Source organism: Euleptes europaea, chromosome 13, assembly GCF_029931775.1.
Source record: "Euleptes europaea isolate rEulEur1 chromosome 13, rEulEur1.hap1, whole genome shotgun sequence".
Classification (NCBI taxonomy): domain Eukaryota; kingdom Metazoa; phylum Chordata; class Lepidosauria; order Squamata; family Sphaerodactylidae; genus Euleptes; species Euleptes europaea.
The window spans coordinates 62,284,517-62,306,939 of record NC_079324.1 but is presented as its reverse complement, the minus strand read 5'-3'; the positions used below and the strand labels follow the sequence as shown (position 1 = coordinate 62,306,939).

At 47.5% G+C, this 22,423-nt stretch overlaps 2 protein-coding genes across 3 annotated transcripts in view; one reads left to right on the top strand and one right to left on the bottom strand.

Annotated features, from left to right (window-relative positions):
* ATXN2 (ataxin 2) overlaps positions 1-6,233 on the top strand; it is a 45,388-nt gene extending 39,155 nt beyond the window's left edge. For both annotated transcript variants that reach the window (XM_056859274.1, XM_056859273.1), the window contains exons 21-24: positions 1,614-1,759; positions 3,283-3,510; positions 4,567-4,738; positions 5,537-6,233. In XM_056859274.1, coding sequence (XP_056715252.1) covers positions 1,614-1,759; positions 3,283-3,510; positions 4,567-4,738; positions 5,537-5,565 — 575 coding nt within the window. In that variant the 3' untranslated portion in view covers positions 5,566-6,233. The remainder of the gene's footprint in view (positions 1-1,613; positions 1,760-3,282; positions 3,511-4,566; positions 4,739-5,536) is intronic.
* Positions 6,234-10,449: 4,216 nt separating this feature from the next.
* The window catches only part of SH2B3 (SH2B adaptor protein 3), a 47,625-nt gene continuing 35,651 nt past the window's right edge, over positions 10,450-22,423 (bottom strand). The window contains exons 2-9 of the mRNA XM_056859403.1: positions 15,785-15,886; positions 15,267-15,358; positions 14,977-14,985; positions 14,057-14,142; positions 13,278-13,492; positions 12,617-12,788; positions 12,173-12,175; positions 10,450-10,763 (exon numbers count right to left, since the gene is read on the bottom strand). Coding sequence (XP_056715381.1) covers positions 10,450-10,763; positions 12,173-12,175; positions 12,617-12,788; positions 13,278-13,492; positions 14,057-14,142; positions 14,977-14,985; positions 15,267-15,358; positions 15,785-15,886 — 993 coding nt within the window. The remainder of the gene's footprint in view (positions 10,764-12,172; positions 12,176-12,616; positions 12,789-13,277; positions 13,493-14,056; positions 14,143-14,976; positions 14,986-15,266; positions 15,359-15,784; positions 15,887-22,423) is intronic.

Genomic DNA, 22,423 nt, shown 5'->3' with positions numbered 1-22,423 from the left:
AATTGGGCATCCATTCCCCAGTTACTTATATTCCAGGAGCCTGTTGGATTGAGGGAGTAGAGGAGAGATGTACGGAGACCAGATTAGCTTAGTTTGGCTCAGCTTGGTCTAAGGATGTATTTAGAGGAAGAGGAACAGCTGAGGTGGTGGTCATTACAGGGCACACCCACCCCCCCTCCCCAGAAGACTTTTCAGATTAACTGATCTGTGACAGATAGGAGGTGTTTGGGTGTTTGTTGTTTTTCCTCATCCTTATACCAACTGCAAAACAAATTTGACTTTTCTGTCGTTTCTTGATCCTGGAATCCTTAACACTTGTCCATGTCATGTTTAACAGGCACTGTGGGGGGGGGGTCTGGTGAACACTGGCTGCGGCAACCTTTTGCTGATTGTCTGCCAGCAAAATAGTTTCACTCCGTGGATTTTTGATTAGGTCTGTGATTGGAGTTAGACACTAGCAGAAGTTGCATCCAGAACAGTTTAAAAGTACAATTTGAGTCTTGCGGCACCAACAAGGTTTCCAGGGAATAAGATTTCAAGAGTCACAGCTGCCTTTGTCAAATACCTTTGACTCTTGAAATCTGGAAATCTTGTTGGGTCTTTAAGGCACTGCTGGACTCAAATCTTGAGTCCAACACGGCTACCCATCTGAAAATATCTTTAGAGTAAAGTATGTTTGTTTGTTCTGTATGTTTCACACGCAAGCATTGTGATCAAGAGATTCTCCCCTTGGAATTTTGTGGCAGTAAGGTCACAGAAGGGAGTAGAGAGGTAGGATATGAAGCTAGAGGAGGCTGAGTATTTCTCTGTTGCTGATTTATATTTTTATCCTACCACTCAATATAAAGCACTGGTTCCCAACCAGGGGTCCATGGACCCTCAGGGGTCCGTGAGAACTAAATTAAGGTCCGTGAAACAAAGTTATAAACCCATAATAAATTAGTATTTTCAATTAAAAGTTTTCTGTTATAAAAATATATATTCAAATATTATTCTAAGTTTAATGTTTAACTAACAGTTATGATTAAAGTTTATTTTCAAATTCTCGGAATTTTTATTTTGAACCTTGGGGTCCCTGCACCGAACAAAAAAGTCCTAGTGGTCCCTGGTCAAAAAAAGGTTGAGAACCAATGATATAAAGTATCTGCGATTCACCAGTGTAGTAGTCAGAGGGTGCTTTCACACATGCCGAATAATGCACTTTCAATCCACTTTCAATGCATTTTGCAGCTGGATTTTGCTGGGTGAAACGGCAAAATCCACTTGCAAACTATTGTTAAAGTGCATTGAAAGTGGATTGAAAGTGCATTATTCAGCATGTGAGAAAACGCCTAAAGTGTTGGGCTAGAATCATGTCCCCTCTCAACCGTGAAGCTTGCCAGGTGACCGCGGGCCAATCACTCTTTCTCAGCCAAACCCATTTCCCAGGGTTATTGGGACTGAATAGACCTGACGGTTGATTTAAATACAATTTGAATGTCACCCAAATGAGAATTTCAGATATGAAGTGAGAAATGCAATTAAAAAGGTGACAGAGAGACACGCTGAGGATGGAGGGGTAAGCCATCACAGCTGGTGTTCAGTTCTCCATTTTCTTTTCCCCTCCTTCCCAGTTTCGACTGGCTCTCTTGCACAGCAGTATGCTCATCCCAGTGCCACCCTGCACCCACATCCGCAACACCCGCAGCCTTCTGCCACACCCACAGGGCAGCAGCAGAACCAACATGGGGGAAGTCATCCAGCTCCCAGCCCAGTGCAGGTAAGGGGGGCAACAGGAAATCTGGATAAAAGAGACACCAGTTGGTGTGCGTGCACGCAAGGGGCGTAGCGAATGCTCTGTGGTCTGACTTTTGCCCTGCAGGTAGAAACCAACGCATGTTTTTATTGTAACACACATGTGTACCCCCTTTCTAGTTTAAAGTTGCTCTTTGCACAATGCAAAAGATAAAATTGGAATAATCTACAAATATACGGCTCAAAAGGTAAAGGGTAGCTGAGGCAAATTCTGCATTTTTTTTAAAAAATGCGTTCTTTTTAGTTTGTGCTTTTTAATCTGTTTTATTCTTGCTTTTTGGACTGGCATGTTGTAAATTTTTGTAGCCGGGTTGTTGCATTGTTAGCTACATTGAGTTAGAAGAAGTAGGGCAAGATAGAAATGTTTTAAAGGAATAAATAAAAGTAGCCTTGGAATGTCTTGACCTGCCAAGAGTGCTGTTGCCTGTGGGCTTTGCGGGGGAAGCGATTCCATAATTGAGGGGCCACTATAGAGGTGACCAGACCCAAAACTCTTGCCTCAGGAGGATGGATCTTATAGTAGAGCCACCCTATCGTCTTAAAGGGGTGATGAGATTCCTCCACCTATAGTGCTGAACTCTTGCATATTTGTGTCAACCAGATTAAATTATCTGAGCGCTTGCACAACTCCTAGCGAAATGGGTCTGTGCCCCTGTGGTTTCCCAGGGTGAGGCTGCCTTGTACTGTCATACAAGCTCGATGATTTGAACCTAATATGGCAAGAGGCTTACATGCCTTATGAATGAATTAAATACTATGCACAGACTCTTCTGAGATCGAATGACTCATAACACATGAAGCTGCCTTCTACTGAATCAGACCCCTGGTCCATCGAAGTCAGTATCGTCTACTCAGACCAGCAGCGGCTCTCCAGGGTCCCAGGCTGAGTTCTTTCTCATCACCTTCTTGCCTAGTCCCTTTAACTGGAGATGCCGGGGATTGAACCTGGGACCTTCTGCATGCCAAGCAGATGCTCTACCACTGAGCCATGGCCCCTTCCCTAATGAAGCCTTTGGCAGAAACGGACTCCTGATTTGTTTCCGGAACGACCATCTCCTCCTTTGATCTCTTTCGGACCCTTTTGATCTTCTTTGGACCATTGTCCAGCATCCACACTTACCTGACCTCCAGTATTCTTCACTTCTTGTTGGATTTCTCAGTCTTACTCATTTTATCTTCATGTGTGCTTAGACACTGTATAGATTGTTATACATTGTAGTATTTCTTATATGTTTCTTGTATATTTCATTACTTATTGTTCCATTCTTTAGCCTGGTGTTGTTGTTTTTGTTCATACCTTGCTTTTTACAACACTATTTTTCATTTTTCACTTGTTTGGACTTTCAATTGGTGGCTGCTTTGTGGGAGAGGGAAACAGAGACACAACACTGGATTTGTAAACCCAGTGGCAGTAGGAAAGCGGCAGTCGTGTGGCAAATGCTGTACGGTTGGCGCTGTGCTTGAGTCCATTTCTCTGTCGCTCCGCAGGCGCATCAACACCAGGCTGCCCAGGCCCTCCACCTGACAAATGCACAGCAGCAGTCAGCCATCTACCACACCGGACTCGCGCCAACTCCTCCTTCCATGACCCCAGGCTCCAACGCACAATCTCCGCAGAGCAGCTTCCCGACGGCACAGCAGACCGTCTTCGCCATCCATCCTTCCCACGTCCAGCCTGCCTACACCAACCCGCCGCACATGGCCCATGTCCCCCAGGTAACAGAAAGTCTCTTGCGTGACCTTATCCCGATGCGTTTCCTAGTGTTGGGGAGGCAAAGGCTGTAGAAGCAGTTTCTCCTTCTCTTGGGGCCTGTGCCAAGAAGAGGGATCCCAGACAGTTTTGGGATCTGGGGGAGCTTGCTAATGGCACGTTGTGTTCTTGGCTGTGCCCGAGTCATTAGGGAGCTGCTTGGAACGGTGAAGGAACTTCACACACAAGTTGTAATCTCTGCCCAGCGGAGTGTGTTTGTGAGTGCTTTGGAGTCCCTTGGACTTGGAATGCGTGAGTTACTAAAATTATACAGAGGGAGCTGGTGACAGGTGGAAGTCAGGCTTAAGCTAGGATAGGGAAGGGAGGTTGGTACATTTTGTGCTCATAGCTGACAAGGGCAGTGTAATGTGAAGAGGCAGCTCCCACTCCTAACATTAGTAGCCAGGTTTAGGAGAACAGGCTCTGCTCTCTCAAGTGGCCACACTATTTCTGTGGAGGCTGCTTTGTTTGGGAAGCCGGTGGGAGCCAGTTGGCTTGGCCAGATGACGGTTGGGCAACAGTGTTTATGCCACAACAGCATGTGAGTGAACTTGCCTGCCTCGGAAGAGAAGCCCTCTTAATTTCACCATTCTGTTGAGCTCCAAAGTGTTACAAAGGAAGATTGAAGGCTGGCTAATTTGTGTTCTAGAACTGCCCTTGGGAAGGCCCTTTGTTTCACTCTGGCCTCTGGTTCAGCCTGAAAGTCTGTATGCTAGGCAGCTGATTGACTTAGGGTCAGTGAGATGGTTGTATGTCCTCCGCACAGTGGGTCTGCCTGCCTCTTGAGCATAAGATGTTACAGTTTGACCGTGGAGCCTGGCCAGAAAACCCATTTGTCCCTTCAAGATTAAGTATGTATAATCTCAGACATTTAGTGTACCCATGCAGATGGGAAAGCAAAATACCGGCAGAACACGGCTCTCAGTGGTGTTGTGGTCCCGTACATTTTCCTGAGTGCCATAGCTGTGGCCAAAAGTTGGCCCTTCCTTGTGACTTCATTACCTAAGAGCTCCTTGTTTCAGGCCCACGTGCAGTCGGGGATGGCTCCTTCTCATCCAACTGCCCATGCTCCGATGATGCTCATGACGACCCAGCCGCCGCCCGGTGGAGCTCAAGCCGCCCTTGCGCAAAGTGCACTACAGCACATTCCAGTTTCGACAGCAGCACACTTTCCCTATATGACGCATCCTTCAGGTGAGAGAGGCGCATGTGTCATAACCACAACAGGTCATGAGATGTTGAGAGGGGGAAGAGTGAGTTAGTGTGTGGGGGGGTTCAGGTCTAGGACTCAAAGCACAGAGAGTTTATGTCCTCACAAAACATGTTCTGTGTCAAATTGGTTGGTCCTAATAAAAGGTATAATGTGGATTTCCTTCTCATTTTTGGATTTTGCACACACACAGTATAGTTGTGCCACTTGTCTTACAAACAGAACAGCTCTTTGCAAAGCTATGCCATGCTTAGTTCGGAGCCCTGTATATATTTAAGGAGGTTGTTGCTTCCTCCACTGACGCATCTGGTAGAGTTACTTTAACGAAAGCTCTTATATTGGATAACAGAGTAATGTATTTTATCTAACAGCAGGCCTTTCAATATTGTTTTGAATCCTGCCCCTTCTCCCCTGAAATCTCTTTACTTTTTCTCTTCTTGCCTTTTGAAATAGCATTCTTGGTTGTTGAGAGATGGTTCTTAAGATTCTCATATGGTCAAAAGCCCTTTATTGCTAATACTCTTTTTGAATTAGTTTTTTTTTTTTTAAGGAGCAGTCACTTAGACTTGTTTCTCTTGGATTGGGGGGCAGGGGAAGAGCCCCTGGTCCTTGTGAGTGGTTTTGGTACTCAGACCCGGGACAAGAATGTACGTTGGGGGATTGGGAAGGAACAGTTCCTTTGGCTCACCTGATCCAAGAGACCTCCTGCTTTGCTTTGGAAATGTTCTTGACGGGTTTGTGAGCGTTCCTCTCATGCCTCCTTCTCTCTCCTTCCTTCACAGTACAAGCCCACCATCAACAGCAGTTGTAAAGCTGACCTGCAGTAACTGCGAGGCTGGAATCCCTTTTTCTTTTTTTAGGCCAAATACCTTCCTTCTCCTGCTTCTACTGACTTGGAAGCACAGAAACAAAATGAAACAAAACAGAAAACAATTCTAGTATTTCACTTATTTTTGTTTGAGAGGGGGAAAAAATCTTGTAACATCCGATAGGAAGGCTAACAGTTCACTTTGCAGTGGGAGAAATTCGGACTGAGAATAAGGCATGTAAAAACCTTGTGGGACAATTCCATAATTCCATGTGTTGTGTCAAAAAAGGCCCCCCCCCCGCCCCAGTTCCGCTTGCAGAAAAAACTGGAAAAGCTATTTATTTTTTAAAACAACCCTTCAGAGTTATGAATTCATCTGCTAGAGAAAGAAGTGACGAGAGTGATTCTTGCTGCTATTCTCACTAAAAAGAAATCAAGACAAAATCCCTTTTACTTCTAACTAAACTTGAAAGAGGTTCGGTAAAAGCAAATTCTAATCATCAAACAGATATGGATTTATTATTTATAAAATCATGTTTGATGAGGGGAAATCGCTGCTGTCAGGCAGTGGTTGGTGTAACTTTTAAGTTAAGAGGAAACTTTTACTTTGTAGATAATATAAAATAAAAACTTTAAAAAAAATTAAAAATAAAAAAAGTTTTAAAAACTGACTTACTTTCTGGTGTCTGTATGGTTTTTAACATTGGCTCTTCTCTGCTTCCCCATCCCCAATAAATCCAGTTGAATAGCTTGTAGAAGAGAGAGCATCCGTTTGGCACTCCAACGCACAGTGAGCTTGCCTTCTCCTTAAAAACAGCTTCTATGTAAATCTGTGAGTTTAACAAGCACTTTACTGCAAGACCATCAAAGGAACAGGTGGTGAGCTCTCCTTCCCTGGAGGTTTTTAAGAAGAGGCTAGATGGTGATCTGTCACCCATGCTGATTCTATGACCTTAGGCAGATGATGAGAGGTAGGGCATCTTGGCCATCTTCTGGGCATGGAGTGAGGGGTCACTGGGGGTGTGGGGGAGGTAGTTGTGAAGTTCCTGCATTGTGCAGGAGGTTGGACTATTACCCTGGTGGTCCTTTCCAACTCTGATTCTATGAAGGAGGGAAATTCTGATCCACTTTGAATTTCTAACCCCTTAAAGACAGCTTAGGTTTTGTTAAGTCGTTCAAAGTTCCTTGCACATAGGATTTTTTGTCCACTCAGTTTTATGGACAGCTTGTATGTCAGGGGCTGTGGTGTAGTAGTTAAAGCATCAGACTAGTATCGGGAAAACAAGGTTTGAATCCCTTCTCTGCCACGGAAGCCTGCTGGTAGCCTTGGGCCAGTCACACACACTCAGCCTGACCTACCTCACAGGGTGGTTGTGAGGATAAAATGGAGGCGAGGAGAATGATGTAAGATGGTTTGGGTCCCCATGGGGGGGGGGGAAGGCGGAATATGAATAAAGTAAATAAAATACTGGCTCAGGCCAAATATCCGTCCATCCCAGCGTGCTGTTTCCAGCAGTGAGAGCCAGGTATCTCTGGCCCATGACATCTGGTTTTCACAGATACCAGCATGATGCAGTGGTTAAAGTTTTGGACTAGGATCTGGGTGAACATGGGCCAGTCATACTCTCAGCCTCACCTATCTCGCAGGGTTATTATGAGGATAAAATGGAGGAGAACAATGTAAGCCACTTTGGGTCCCTAAGGGGAGAAAGATGGGATATAAATAAAGTAGATAAACAAATAAAAATGAAGACACACTGTCTCTGTACATTAAAGTTTCCATTTAGTGATTGCAGATTTTTTTAAAAAGCACTAGACACATTCACAGAGGACATGTCAACCAAAGGGTATTTAAGCTATCAGCATGAAGGACTTTGGGTACATAACTGTTTGGAGCCGCAGGTATGCATGATTGGGGGTATGGCATCTTAACTTGTATTCAGGGCTAAGGCATAGGATTCAATGTGTAAGAGCAGTTCTCAAGGTACATTTATGACTCTCTTGAAGCAGAATGTTTAAGCATGGGGTGGCGGTGAAAAGAATCACTGGAACCAGCCACTGAAAATCTCTAAAAACAGTTTTTATTTACTGCAGGAGCAGATCTGTGTATTTAATAGTATTCAAGAATAAGTTACACATTAAAATACATACCGAAACAATATATAGAAAAATTCTACTATACAAGATTGGAAAGAGGAAGGGCTTAAACACACACAGTGTGTGTATTTTCTTTAAAGGCTTATTTTTAAAATTTGTTTAAAGTAGCAAGCTTGTTATCCGCAAAGGCCAACTCCTTTCTTGGATTAAAGGCAATGGGGAAATTTCTACATATTGTTCTGAATAATCACTTATTTGTATTCAGGGATAGTTGCTGACTAGCCTGAGACTTGAGAACCAGCAGATGAACACAGGTAACCTGGTTTTAAACTGCATGTTCCAGTCTGCTGGTGAATTTTTTTCTATGTAGGACTCTTGCTGTCAAATAGATGGTACTGCGTTCCTGAACACATGCAAAGCAGATTTTCCTTACCTCTGAAAAGCCTGTCTCTCCCCCCCACACACACACACACACATCTGAGTTTGCTGAACAGGATGTTTTATTATAATGTCTAACACCCAGTAATATTGAGCCCTGACATTCCAGAGAGATACTCACTGTTTGGGCAGGCAGGAAAGACAGGAATGGTGCTGTATGGTGGGGAGCATTGATTGCATTGCGTTATTTAGATTGGGGACATAGTATGTTTTCTGTACTCCTGTGCTGGTTTGAATGCTGTCATAATGATCCTGATAAATATTAGCAGTGTTAGTGACAAGTGCAAAAGGCATCAGGGCCATTCCTTTCAGGTGGCAGCATGTGGCACATCACAGCAAGTCATAAGATTGCACTTTGCCACTTCCTGAATCTTCCTGTAAGGGCATGTTCACATGTGCAAGTTACCACATGGCGGAGTGGCCACTGCAGCACACAGGCAGGTGCTTTCTTACCATATTACTTTTTCACAGAAGGCAATTCTGGTGTTCCCGGCATGAGACATCAAGTGTGACAAGGCAGGCCTATGCGAGATGAGCTCCAGTCAATTGCTCTTTCTTTGCTCTGTGCCAGCAACTTCCACAATCCTTAAATCACCGCATTTAGTGTCAGAGGACAAGACCGGGTTTCCCCAAAAGGCTGTCACAACCTTCAGTTTCGTCAATTAATTGGCTTATCTTTTCCCCCACCTTCCTTCTGGTTGATGCTACCTGTTTGGTTCCCTTAGCTGTTGGTACTGAGCTATGGCAGTCACAGGTGGCGGGAGGTTATGTGAGGCTGCCAATTAATGGAGGGGATCTCATTTCCTGCAGATGGAGTTGGAGGCAAACTGCTATGTGTTCCTCAGGCACCAGAACTGCCTGAATTAAGCATCCACTGTAAGGGGAAGCAACACCAGAGGATAACACCGGAGCCTTCATCTGCTTTGGAAAGAAGGTTCCTAACATGTTTCCAAAGGTGGGAGGCCAAGTTTGCATTTCATTCTTTGTGTTGGCTCAACCAGACCTAAATGGCTAAGCGGATGCTTTCCTCTTTTTGCATCTTTCTAGAGAAATCCTTGCCTGCAGGAACACCGCGGCTTCTTCCACATACACTTTTCTCTCTTTCCCAAAGTGCTGAGCGTGTTAGAGAATCAGCTGTGTATAGCTGTACTTGGGGGGAGGCATTTGAATGGTTACTCTTGTGTCCTGAAAGACTATTAGATATTTGATACCATCTTCTGCTCACTAGTTTTGCAGAAAAGTAGGGCATAATTGGGGACCCAAATTGTATGCAACAAGCTTGCTACTTTGCTACTGTGTCCTAAAAACATCATATAAACGAACTCTGAAAACTGAGCCATGTACCCCAATCCTATGCATTGTAAGCAGGAGTGAGACACACAACATTCAATAAAGCTTACTTCTATGTAAGCATAAATAATTTGGTAACTTTCATGGGTGAGATGAAGACATCTGTCTGAGAGGGGCCTCTAAGGATGTTCCATGGTTGGAACAAGTCTTCTAAAGAGATAAATTCAGGGATGCTACTTATCCATATCAGTTTGAAGCTGTCCAGTTATATTATCACTCCCAAGGGGTGGACCTAATTTCTTTTGACACTAGCTGTTCCCACAAGCTCTTGGCGGGTAGAAACGACTTTTTAACCTTGCATTTCCAGAGGAAAGACCTGACGGTTCAGTGGAAGCAATTAACGTGGCTGTATTGCAAGCCAGGAGGGGAAGGGCTGAGGTTCAAAAGTTAAGTGGAGCCCCACTTAGCAGGAGTGGGGAGGGGTCCTTGCCTGACTGCGCTGCCACCAGCTCGTAGCTCTCTATGGTTAAGGCAAGGGGGTGTCCCAAAGCCCCAAAGGACAGACAATGCTGCCTCTGTTTTGCAAAGGAGTCTGGCTCTATTAACACCTGCAATAAGGATCTTAGCCCTACTGATTCATGGAAGAGCCAAGAAAGGCACTCTGCAAGGAAAAAGGGGCTAGAATGTGGCAATGCAAAAAGAATTAGGAAACAGGAAGGTGGGGGTGGGAGATCAGAGCAGTTTCACTGCCTCCTCTAATATCCCCCACCCCCCCCCCCAAAGGTCTGGGATCAGAAGGAAACCAAAATTTGATGGAAGCAAACGAGTGATGTGCAAAATCAGTAAGGAACAATGCATTGAGTAAAAAAAAATCTACCTAAAGGAACTGGCCCTGTAACAGGCCTAATTATAGGGTCACCCTCATGGTGGAGTGAGCCAACTCTAGCTTACCAAACACATACCCCCCCTTTAATAAGGGGGGGCAGTCGTCTCGTGGCTTTCTGAAATGTTGGCCAAGAGTCCTGTGCAAAAGCAGGGGAGGGGCTAGTATGTCCCACTGTGTCAAAGGGGCGTGTACTGGTTGTTGACCGCTCGCAAATGGCCCCTGCCTTGTGAGTCCAACTCATAATCATTGTCCCATGGGCGGTGGGGAGCGGGTGTGCCGGCGGGCCCCGACAGGCTACTTCTGTGCCATAAGCTTCTGGCCAGCTCTTCTGGAGGGGGCACCTGGTGGAAGATCTGCTCCTCTGAGGAACTGTGGGCAAGGCTGTCGGCCGCATGAAGCTGTGGACAGGTGGACGGCGTCAGCTGGACAAGACTGAACTCAGGCCTGCAGAGGTGGACGGAGGAGGAATGTGGGACGGGGTTCCCGGAGCCTGTGGGCAGGAGAAGAATATCCTTGTTTACCAGTAAAAATGGATACCAGTCATGATGCATCCCTATTCTCTCCAGGATCAGAGGAGCATGCCTAGTATGAGGTACTTTGGAACACAGGCAGGACTATGCTGCTGCAGTCATCTTACTTGTGGGCTTCCTGGAGGCACCTGGTTGGCCATTGTGTTCTTATGTTCTTTCCTATGTTCTTATGTGCTTGTGTGCTAGTGGCAGGAAGCCCTTGAACTCAACACTAAACAAAAATAATTCTGGAGCTAGGTTCTCCTTGCACACTCAGGCTAAAATGCATAACTGTAACACATCTGCATCCCCCCCAGTTGTTACAGAGAGGGGCAAAGCCCATTCCCTCATACTCAGCAACTCCTCTTTCAGAATGCCTGCCTATACTCAAGCTGTGTTAGTCAGAGGGTTGCCAGCTCTGGGTTTGGAAATACCTGGAGATCTTGGGGGCGGAGCCTGGGGAGGGCAGGGTTTGGGCAGGGGCCTCAACAAGGTATAATGCCCTAGAGTCCACCCTTCAAGGCAGTCGTTTTCTCCAGAGGAGCTGATCTTGGTCGTCTGGAGATCAATTGTAATAGCGGAAGATCTCCAGGTGCCACCTGGAAGTTGGCAACCCTCGTTAGTCCAGTGGGCTAGATGCTTGCCTTAAAAAATGCGATAAAGCTCAGGAAGCTGCGTTCTGCATCCAGACGCACGTGCACACAATCCTGGCAAATTTCTTGGGGCAATGAACAGAAGCCCTCTCCGGTCTGGGATCAAGAACTCCCACACGCGGTGTTAGTCAACAATATATCCGATGCAACAGCTCTGCCTCCCGTTTTCCTTAGGCTCAAAGCTTCTTAGCATTCCTCACTTCTTCTGGAGAAACCAGGCCAGCAATCCACTGTGGACAGATTGTGGGGAGACTGGACCCTTTCTTAGCATTTTGCCTCCCCCAATGCTCAAAAGAAGACTTTATTTCTCACTTTCTTTTTCTCCAGCTGTTCTGACACCCCGTAATAAGGTAGTGCGGGTCTTCACACACCTACAATGAAGATTTTCACTCTCCCATGCCTCTGTTAGTCATTGCTGGCCTACTGATAGCCTGAGAAAAAATGCAATTTAATTTAAACGTCAAAAAAATACCTGGTTGTTGACTGCCTGAATAGCCACGCATAAGTGGCTATCCACAAGCCACTACTTCCACTGTGAGGGAAAGGGGGCTGTGGTTCAGTGGCAGAGCATCTGCTTGGCATGCAAAAAGTCCCAGGTTCAATCCCCAGCATCTCCAGTTAAAAGGATCTGGCAGTAGGGGATGCAAAAGACCTCTGCCTGAGACCCCGGAGAGCCACTGCCGGACTGAGTAAACAACACTGACTTTGATGGGCTGATGGTTTGATCCAGTATAAACCAGCTTCAAGTCTGGTCTCGTCCTACCATTTCTGCATGTTTCCTGTTTGTGGTTAATTTTCCTAATCAGCAGACTGAAAAGCTGAGCTACATCTCCCCCTCCCCAAAGGAAAAAAAACAAGCTTGCACACGCTGCTGCTGGGTACCTAAGCCAAAGGAGCATTGCTTTGGTCGCAAAAGATCACATTCACATTCCAGACACATACGCACTCCATCGCCAAGGCCGCTGCAGGTGCGAGTTGCTGCTTTCCCTCTTAGCAATTGAGGGGAAGAGAGAGCAGAAGCAGTTGCAGGAAACAGCAAGGGGGGTTTTCCTCTCCAATTCTTTGGAAACGAGAGGGAACGCTCCTGCACGTACATTGTGCACCCGCCCTGCTTAACTCTCTGGCTCCAGAAGGCCATGTGCCTGAAAGAGGCCCTGAAACAGCCCACTTGCCCCTCTGACCTTGCGTATGCGGGACAACCACCATGTAGCTCGACAGCCGCACGTCGCAGGGGGCGCCGCATTCCAGAGGGATGGGATACCGTTGGAAATGGAGCAACATGTCCATGATGGAAGGGAAATGCAGGTGCTGGACTCGGCACTGGCCCCTCTCCGTCAGAGAGAGCCGCAGGTGCTGCCAAGAAAGTCGGAAGGGGGACCGTTAGCAAACAGTGGCCGACTCCGCTGTGGGAATTCTACACAGAGTGAAGAGGGAGAGGTCAGGTTCCTTCTCCTTGGCCACTAGGCAAACTCACTTTCTAGGCAAACCCCCCCCCCCCCCGCCTAGAAAATATTTACAATACTTATACCCCTGCCTTTCTGGAATCATAGAGTTGGAAGGAACCACCAGGGTCATCTAGTCCAACACACGGGCCTTGAGGACCCAAGGCGAATCCTTACCCCTTAAGATGTAGAATCCTTCCTTTTAAACTACCTTGGGGACCTGTAGGCTGAGAGCACAGCTTAGAAATAAACAAAAGATATCCAGTTCTGCAGATTTTGCCCTGAAAGTGAGGCTCCAATGTATGAGAGGGGGGGTCTGTGCTTGTTTTTAGCCTTATCTGCTGATTCAGCTACAGAGGGGGAAAAGTTACCCGCCACTCCTTGCCAGCAGAAGCGTTACCTTTGCTCTTCCTTGGAAGTTGAAAGTGAGGACGTATTCTCCCCGGCGGGTTTCGCTCTGTCGGATGAGGAAGACCCCGTGACCTTCTAGTCCTTGCAGCTGGACCAGTTGGGCAGCTTTGACTCGAGAAATGGGCCCGTGGAACCAGGGATAGGAAGCTAGGTACTGATCGGTCTTCTGGCAGGGGTGTTCTGCTGGGCCAGATTGCATCGCACCTGGGAAGGAGAAAAGCAGAAGCCTCACTCAATCCGAAGCAGAACCACTGTGAAATTTAAAACATGCTGGTGAGCCAAAGCAAGAATTCCAGACTCAGGCAAAAGCGGCGGATGTGATCCTGAGCAGAGGCACTCTTGTCTGAGAGTGCCAGGAATGCCTTGGAAGTACAGACCCAGGTCCACCAGGTTAACAGTTCTTTATGAGGACCTAAATAAAACCATCTTTAACTGCCTCCTAAGGATCAAGAGTGAGGGGGCCAGGCGCACCGCCCCCCCGGGGAGGTTGTTCCATATTTGTGGGGCTGCCACTGAAAAGGCCCTCTCTCGCATACCCACCAAAAGCATGCAATTAAAACTAAAGGTAATGCTACATTTCAAATGGCAGTGTCTTTGTACTCTGGCGAGCTTTCAGTTGAAAACCTGCAAGCGCTTCCAGGAAGCTGAACAGCCTGGCCGAACTCTAGGCACCTTTCCTTGTTTGCTGAAAGAGGCCAGGAGAGGAAGCCACCAACAGCTCACCCCCCACAAGCATCCCACAAAGCGGAAGGCCCCAGAAGTCGGTACCTTGGTTAAGAGAGTCGATGCTGCTGTTTGCGGGGCTTGCTGTCAACGCTTCCGAGGGAGTCTCAGAGTTTAGCTCAAGATCTGACCTGAGAGAGAGAGAGATGGTTGGTCCCATCTTAGAATAATACTTGATTCTCTCAAGCAAGTTGAATTCTGCAACCAATAATTGTCTTATTCAGCTTTTCTGACCTCCCATAGAACTGCACCTTATTTATTTATTTAATTCATTTATATACCCCCTTTCTCCCCAATGGGGCCTCAAAGTGGTTTACATCGTTCTCCTCTCCTCCATTTTATACTCACAACAACCCTGTCAGGTAGGTTGGGCTGAGAGTGTGGGAGTGGCCCAAGGTCACCCAACGAGCTTCCATGGCACAAATGGGGATTTGAACCCGGGTCTCTCAGATACGAGTCTGATACTCTTAACCATGGCACCACACTGGCCTTATGCACAATGTCTCTTCAGAACCATCTCCTGGGCTACAGAATCGCACACTGTGCGCACTGGATGCACATTTCTTGCACAAAGGCACACCCTGCCAACTCACACGGCATTCCCCCCTCCCCTCGACTTTTTGTCGCTTTCCATTTATAAAATGGAGGAGGCTTCCAGGCTTATGTATTGCTGATACAACCTTGAATATATTTCTGTCTGCTTCCCCATCCACCAGTGGCTAAGAGCTGCATTTGTACTGGGAAATGCTCTTGAATCTGCAAGGAGTGCGATTCCAGCCTTCACAGAGCTGGGATCAATGAGGATGTCTGTTGTAACTGCAACTGTTGCTCATGATATAATATGTGAAGTTCTGAATTCTGTGATCCAGAGTTCTGCATACCTTATTCTGCAATATTTGTTTACCATTCTGTATCAGCTCTAATCCCTCCTGAGGAAACGAGGTTTGACTCTCAAAAGCTCATACCCTGAAGATCTTGATGGTTTCTAAGGTGCTCCTGGATTCAAATCTAGCCCAATCCTGCAATTCTTTCTTGGGAAACTGCAAAGGGCTATAGAGGGTGATGAAGCCCCCCACCCCTCCAAGATCCTCTGTAGCATCTGAGCTTTCTCCTGGCATTATTCACACACTGAAACATTATCTTTGGGGCCATAAGGGCTAGAATCATGCTGATTTAAAAAGAAATAAGAGATTCCCAGCAAATTTAAACTGCAGGACTGCCTCATGCACACAACCCCGAGTAAGGCCTTACTAACCCCCGACGGAAGCATTCTTTAATTTCAGACATCCAGGAATGTAGCTGCTGCTCATCTCCAGCCTCAAATATGACGTCTGTGGAGGTGTTTACCTGGGGGGCAGAAAAATATGTCAGAGGGGCAGCAATACTATCTGCTGCAGCCAAAAGGCCAAAGAATCTTGCGAATAAAACCCAAACGTGTCTGCAAGTCACGGCCCACTTGGCAAGATTCACGCAGTTAACGGACTCTTGCAGCGCACAGCTGAAAGCAGGCTGTGCCCACCTGAAGAAAAAGATGCCCCCGCCCCCGGATTGTCAGGGCACCAAGCAACTTCCTTTAGCGTTCTCCCAGAAACCCCAAGAGTTCGGGCTATTCTGCATCGAAGACGGGGCCCATATGGTTGGAATTCCGCCTCCAGATAGCGGCCGTCCAGACAATGTCACAGGGGGAAATGGGGAATGCCCATCCCTCCCCCTTCCTTCTTTGGTGGGGCCCCCCAGGCACACGGGGCCAAGCGCTGCCAACCTTCTCCTTACCTTGAGCACAAAGGTGTGTATGTTATCGGGCATCTCCAGGCGAGTGCAGCGGCGGATTTCCTGGATGGCCAAGCAGGTGGTCTGCAGCTTTGGCTTCGAGCACTGCAGAAAGAGGCAGAAGAGAGACCACCATGGTGAGCCCACAGTCACTCACCCCAGAGATCAGCTAAAGATCAAGACTGTGCCCACGGGACTCGGGACCACCCGGCTGGAGTTGGTCAAAGGTCCTTCTGAGTCCAACCCTCTGTCTCTAAGAGCAGCCACCCAGATGCTTCCGTGAATGACATGAAGGCAAGGGCCAGCACCTAACACCAAAAGGTATACTGCATCTGAACAAGGAAGCTCTATGTAGCTATCATGGTGGACAGCCATCAATGGACCTCTCCTTCATAACTTCGACCAATCATTTAAAGCCATCCAAACTAATGACCATCACAACATTTGTGTTTTGTAAACAAATTACAGTGGGGTTTTTTTTTTAGGGGGGGATTTATGTCAGCCTAAGCGTCAATGGGTGACCAAGTCTGAGAAATATAAGAGAAGGAGAAAGGTCTGCCTGCATTCTCCATAGTCCTGAGTTGTGATTTTAACTTTGGTTTTTATGTTTTTAATGCATGTTATGCTATGTGTTTTATCTATGTTGTAAGCTGCCTTGAGCTCCATAAGGAGGAATGGCGGTTAAAAATGTTTTAAATAACATAAATAAATAAACTGCTTATGTTTGTAAGCCTCCTTTTATGTACCTCCTTTGTTCTCCTCCCAAAAGAAAAGTCTTTCCTCACAGAGAAGGTTCCCCTCAGCCTGTTCGACGGCCACACAGTATTTTTTAAAATAAAAAAGATCCCTTCACATAAAAAAGCATTCTGCACACGCTCAGAGGCACTCCACCATGGCATTTTATTGAGATCCCACTCTCCCAGCTGGCTTGCATCTTGAGACAGCTTACAAAGACGTACTGCAAACAGACACAGTCATTAAATCTGTGCATTCAATTAAAACAAGCCACAGACCTCAGGATCCAGCAAAATTTCTAGGCATGTGCACATGAACACATGAAGCTGCCTTCTACTGAATCAGACCCTGGTTCCATCAAAGTCAGTATTGTCTAAATATTGTCGAAGGCTTTCATGGTCAGAGTTCATTGGTTCTTGTAGGTTATCCGGTCTGTGTGACCGTGGTCTTGGTATTTTCTTTCCTGACGTTTCGCCAGCAGCTGTGGCAGGCATCTTCAGAGGAGTAACACTGAAGGACAGTGTGTGTAGGAAGAGTAATGTTACTCCTCTGAAGATGCCTGCCACAGCTGCTGGCGAAACATCAGGAAAGAAAATACCAAGACCACGGTTACACAGCCCAGATAACCTACAAGAACCAATCAGTATTGTCTACTCAGACCAGCAGTGGCTCTCCAGGGTCACAGGCAGAGGTCTTTCAGATCACCTACTTGCCTAGTCCCTTTAACTGGAGATGCCGGGGATTGAACCTGGGACCTTCTGCTTGCCTAGCAGATGCTTTACCACTGAGCCACAGCCCCTGCCCATAAATGGCCATTGTCTATTCAGACTGGCAGCAGCTCTCCAGGGTCTACTACTACCTGGTCCTTACTGGAGATGGCGGGGATTGAACCTGGGACCTTCTGCATGCCAAGCAGATGCTCTACCACTGAGCCACGGCCCCTCCCCATGCAGAGTGCCTTCACTTTGTGAAGAGAGCACTCCTCCGCTTGGGGTGTGCTGTAGAGTCTTGAACTCGTCTCCTCCCCAAGGAGGCGGATGCGCCAGAGAGGTTTTGATGCTAGGCAGGCAGCTGGGCCGTGGCATGAGCTGCCCAGGCTGGCTTGCCCAGCAGCACAGCCCTCCCCGCCCCGCGCAAGCAAGCATGCCGTCTAGCCAAAGGCCTGCATGCGCATTAACAGCCCAAGCGGCTGGCCTGGAAAACATCCACAGTTCTGTATCATCCCACGGCTGGCAACCGGGCATCGGAGCCAGCAGAATTCCAGACGGACGGCAACCCAACCGGTGACAACGGACAGGAAAGGCAGCGTGTGCTGTGGTCAAGGGGTGGACTGCCAAAGTTCATTGGCCACAGCTACCCATCAGCTATGTCAGCTTTCTTCCCCGGTATGCTGGCCATGGTGAGGGGGAGGGAAAGGCCCAACCTAAAACCAAAGCTGGATACCCAAAGGTTGGGTGAAAACAGAATCAATTATGTATAGAAATATATTTATTTTAAGGCACAGATATCCATATTAAAACATTAAAAATTATATTAAAAGAAAGCCCAAATGGCAACTAATACAGGTTGATAAACTAAGTCTTCAATACTGGAAAGGAGTTTTCAGTTGATAGAGGCACAAAGGTGCTGTGGAACACAGGCAGGATGGTGTTGCTGCATTCGTCTTGATTGGGGGCTTCCTGGAGGCACCTGGTTGGCCATTGTGTGAACAGACTGCTGGACTTGATGGGCCTTGGTCTGATCCAGCAGAGCTTTTCTAGTGTTCTTATGTAACTAAAACCACATTTCAAACGCATCCCACGTTTGGAATATGGTTTTAGTTTATCAACCTGTATTAGTTGCCATTTGGGCTTAATATAATTTTAAATGCTTGTAATACAGATATATGCACCTTGAACACATGAGGTTCCCTCTTTACTAAATCAGACCTTTGGTCCATCAGAGTCAGTATTGTCTACTCAGACCAGCAGCGGCTTAAAATAAATATATTTCTATACATAATTTATTCTGTTTCCACCCAACCACGGCGAGGAGTATCCAGACCTCTCCGCTGCTGCTTCCATTCCCACGAGCTCCCTCCGCAAGTTCCCTTTTTCTGGTCCTCCAAATGAGCTAAGATGAGAAGCGAGCCTCCCCCCATTCCATTCTCAGCAGCCATGCCAGGAAAGAGCGCCAGGCAGCTCTTAACACCCAACCATTGGCACAGCGCAACCCACATGGAGCCATGAGGTTAGGAAGCTGATTAAATCCTGTTTTGGGATCCAGGGAAACAGTGACTGGGGACGGAAGGAGGCCCTTTCCCCTTTGGAGAGTGGGAGAAATAAAATCCAGCTTTGACTTGCAGACAAAGCTCTCTGAGGCCAGCCACCTCCATTCCCCCCCCCCCACTCATTCTGCACACCATCATAGTTTCCCCTGGCCGGGCTCCTGGCTAGGAAAAAGTACATTGCTTCCATCCGTCCTCGCTGGCCGGAGTTTAAAAACCTCCCAGATTCCAGCCGCCTCCGCTCTCCCAGCCCTGGGCGATTCAGGCTGGCCTTTCCAGGACTGAACGTTTGTGCAATGAGAACAGAAGCAGTAAGAAACTTAACAGCCAGGTTTGTTGGTGGATCGCTCACTTCAAACTTGAATCGACTTCCACTGGGGTCAGGAAACCCACTTCAGTAGACGGGGGCATTGATTTCCCCCCTTTTGCTTCCAACCACAATCAAGTCAATTCATGCCATCGTATTCCCTATTACTATGTATGGGTGTGAAAGCTGGACATTAAAGAAAGCCGATAGGAAGAAAGTAGATTCCTTTGAAATGTGGTGTTGGAGGAGAGTGTGATGGATACCCTGGACCGCCAAAAAAACTAATCAGTGGGTTATAGATCAAATCAAGCCTGAACTGACCCTAGAAGCTAAAATGACTAAACTGAGGCTATCATATTTTGGTCACATTATGAGACGACAAGAGTCACTGGAAAAGACACTCATGCCAGGAAAAGTTGAGGGCAGCAGGAAAAGAGGAAGACCCAACAAGAGATGGATGGACTCAATAAAGGAAGCCACGGTCCTCAATTTGCAAGGCTGTCAAAGATAGGACATTTTGGAGGACACTGATTCATAGGGTTGCCATGAGTCGGAAGCGACTTGACGGCACTTAACACACACAAAAAATCCTATATGGCTCCCCTCCCTCTAGTCAACGCACTTCTGAATAAATTATCATGAAAGGGGCTGGGAATCATCCAGGCTAAAAAACCAACGCCATACTTAAAAAATATATCAGAGCAACCACATTTGGCCAGCCAAATTAAACAGTCACTAGAATCTGCCTTATACAGAGTCAGACCACTGGTCCATCATGGTCAGTACTGTCTCATCAGACAAGCAGTGTCTCTCCAGGGTCTCAGGCTGAAGTCTTTCACATCACCTTCCACCAGATCCCTTTACCTGGAGATGCCAGGGATTGAACTTGGGACCTTCTGCATGCCAAGCAGATGCTTTGCCACTGAGCCATGGCCCCTCAACAGCATGTGTGCATTAGGCAACACATGGCTCTACATTCTCCGCTTAGTCCGTCCTGATAGGGCACCACCCCAATTCTCTACCCTGCCCACCAAAATCCCATCTGACCTACTTATCAATTCCAGCATTTGCCATTGTGCCAAGGGTAACTCTCATTTTCAAGCCTACTTGGCGGTAGAAAGAACTGGGGACTTGGGTTTGAGAGATCCCTCTAGCCAAGATGCTCACAATACACAACTAATGCTCCAACTCTGTGTTTGTTATTTCTTGCCAACAGCATACAAGGAAGAAGAAAAAGAAGAAGAGTTGGTTTTTATATGCCGACTTTCTCTCCCACTTAAGGAAGAATCAAACTGGCTTACAATCTCCTTCCCTTCCCCTCCCCACAACAAACACCCTGTGAGGTAGGTGGGACTGAGAGAGTGTGACTAGCCCAAGGTCACCCAGCTGGCTTCGTGTGTAGGAGTGGGGAAACAAATCCAGTTCACCAGATTAGCCTCCGCTGCTCATGTGGAGGAGTGGGGAATCAAACCCGGTTCTCCAGATCAGAGCCCACTGCTTTAAACGACCACTTTTAACCACTACACCACGCTGGTTCCACACCACACAAGGGTGTGTTGCATGCACAGGATCTTCCTCTGTCCCAGACATAGACAGCATTTGTCACAAGGTGACTGTCTTACAAGTCCATGCACTACTCCAAGAAATGTTGGGGGGAAAGCCAAGAGCTTGCTCAGCTCTTTGCTTTGCAGTCTGTAGGCCAGGCATCCACAGCACAAAAGGGGCCATTGCCGAGCCTGGGTGCGAGTGACGCACAGAGTGCCGGAAGCCTATGCAATCGGTTCGGCCGACAGACAGTTTCCAGCCCCAGCTGATGAAGAGCTAGGATTTTCCAGGCAGAGCACCTTCAGAGATGCTCTTGGCCGAGAGGAACTGCGTGACTCACTTGTGTTTCACAAGCAGGTGAGGAAATAAACAGATCCGGTCAGAACCGTTACCAAAAGGGCACTGGGGGCCAGCCAGAGTGGCAAAGCCAAGGCCGGCCAGGCCCAGCAGAATCCTGGCAGATGAACCCCATCGGATGGGGGATGGGGAGGAGAACAGAGGGGCTGGATTAAGACAGTTTCTGGAGAAAGAAGTCTACAGGCCAAAAACATTCCTGCAGCTACAGGAAGCTGCCCAGCTGCTGGGGATTTCAGCATCTGGGAAACCTCTCAGTGATGGAACCCCCCCACACACACACACACACACAACATCCAGGAAATGGGAGGAAGTCTGATTCCCTTGTCCCCAAACGAAGCACATGATGAAAAAACAGAGGTTGCACAGGAGAGGAGAGCAAACAGCCAGGGGGATTCCACCTCCTCCCCAAAACTCTTCCCCCCACCCCCAGGCAAGAGGGATATTACTTTGCCGCTGCATAGTCACAAATTTAAGGAGGACTTTGTGTGGGCTTGCTGGGGGTGGGGGGTGGGGAAGTGCAGCAGAAGGTGTGAGGTAGACAATGTTCTGGCCAAAGCAGCATCATTTGCACTTGTGCACACCTGACAATGCAAAAAGCACCTTCCCAACTCAATGGCACTTCTTTGCCTTCCCATCCAGCCAGTAAAGCCAAACAAATAAACCTTGGGGCTGGGGGGGGGGAGGGGTTAGAAACAAAAAAAAATTAGAACAGCTTTGCGCATCTGAGCAGGGCATTAGAATCATAGAATTGGAAGGGACCACCAGGGTCATCTAGTCCAACCCCCTGCACAATGCAGGAAATTCACAACTACCTCCCCCCCACACACACCCCAGTGACCCCTACTCCATGCCCAGAAGATGGCTAAGATGCCCTCCCTCTCATGAACTGCCCAAGGTCATAGAATCAGCATTGCTGACAGATGGCCATCTAGCCTCTGCTTAAAAACCTCCAGGGAAAGAGCGCTCACCACCTCCCAAGGAAGTCTGTTCTGCAGGTGCCCTTTGCAGAATCAGGCCAGATCCACCAACTGCCTGGACATATGCATTCTCCTGTGGCGGCCCCACCCTGGGAAATGGCCTGCAGGAAGAGGTCAAGAAAACTCCCGCTCTCCCTGGGTTTCTGCAAATTAAGCAAAACTGAATTATTCAGGAGGGCTTCCCTACACAAGTTAGCAGGGCTTGACGGTAACAAAATGGTTCAGAAAGATGCTTTGGTAAAGGGATGGGGATGGTGCACTACTGGGTATCGTACGCATTACCTCTTGCTGTATGGTTTTTCTCTTGCTCTCACTGTGTTGCCCTGTGGCGCAGAGTGGTAAGCTGCAGTACTGCAGTCCAAGCTCTGCTCACGACCTGAGTTCGATCCCGACGGAAGTCGGTTTCAGGTAGACGGCTCAAGGTTGACTCAGCCTTCCATCCTTCCGAGGTCCGT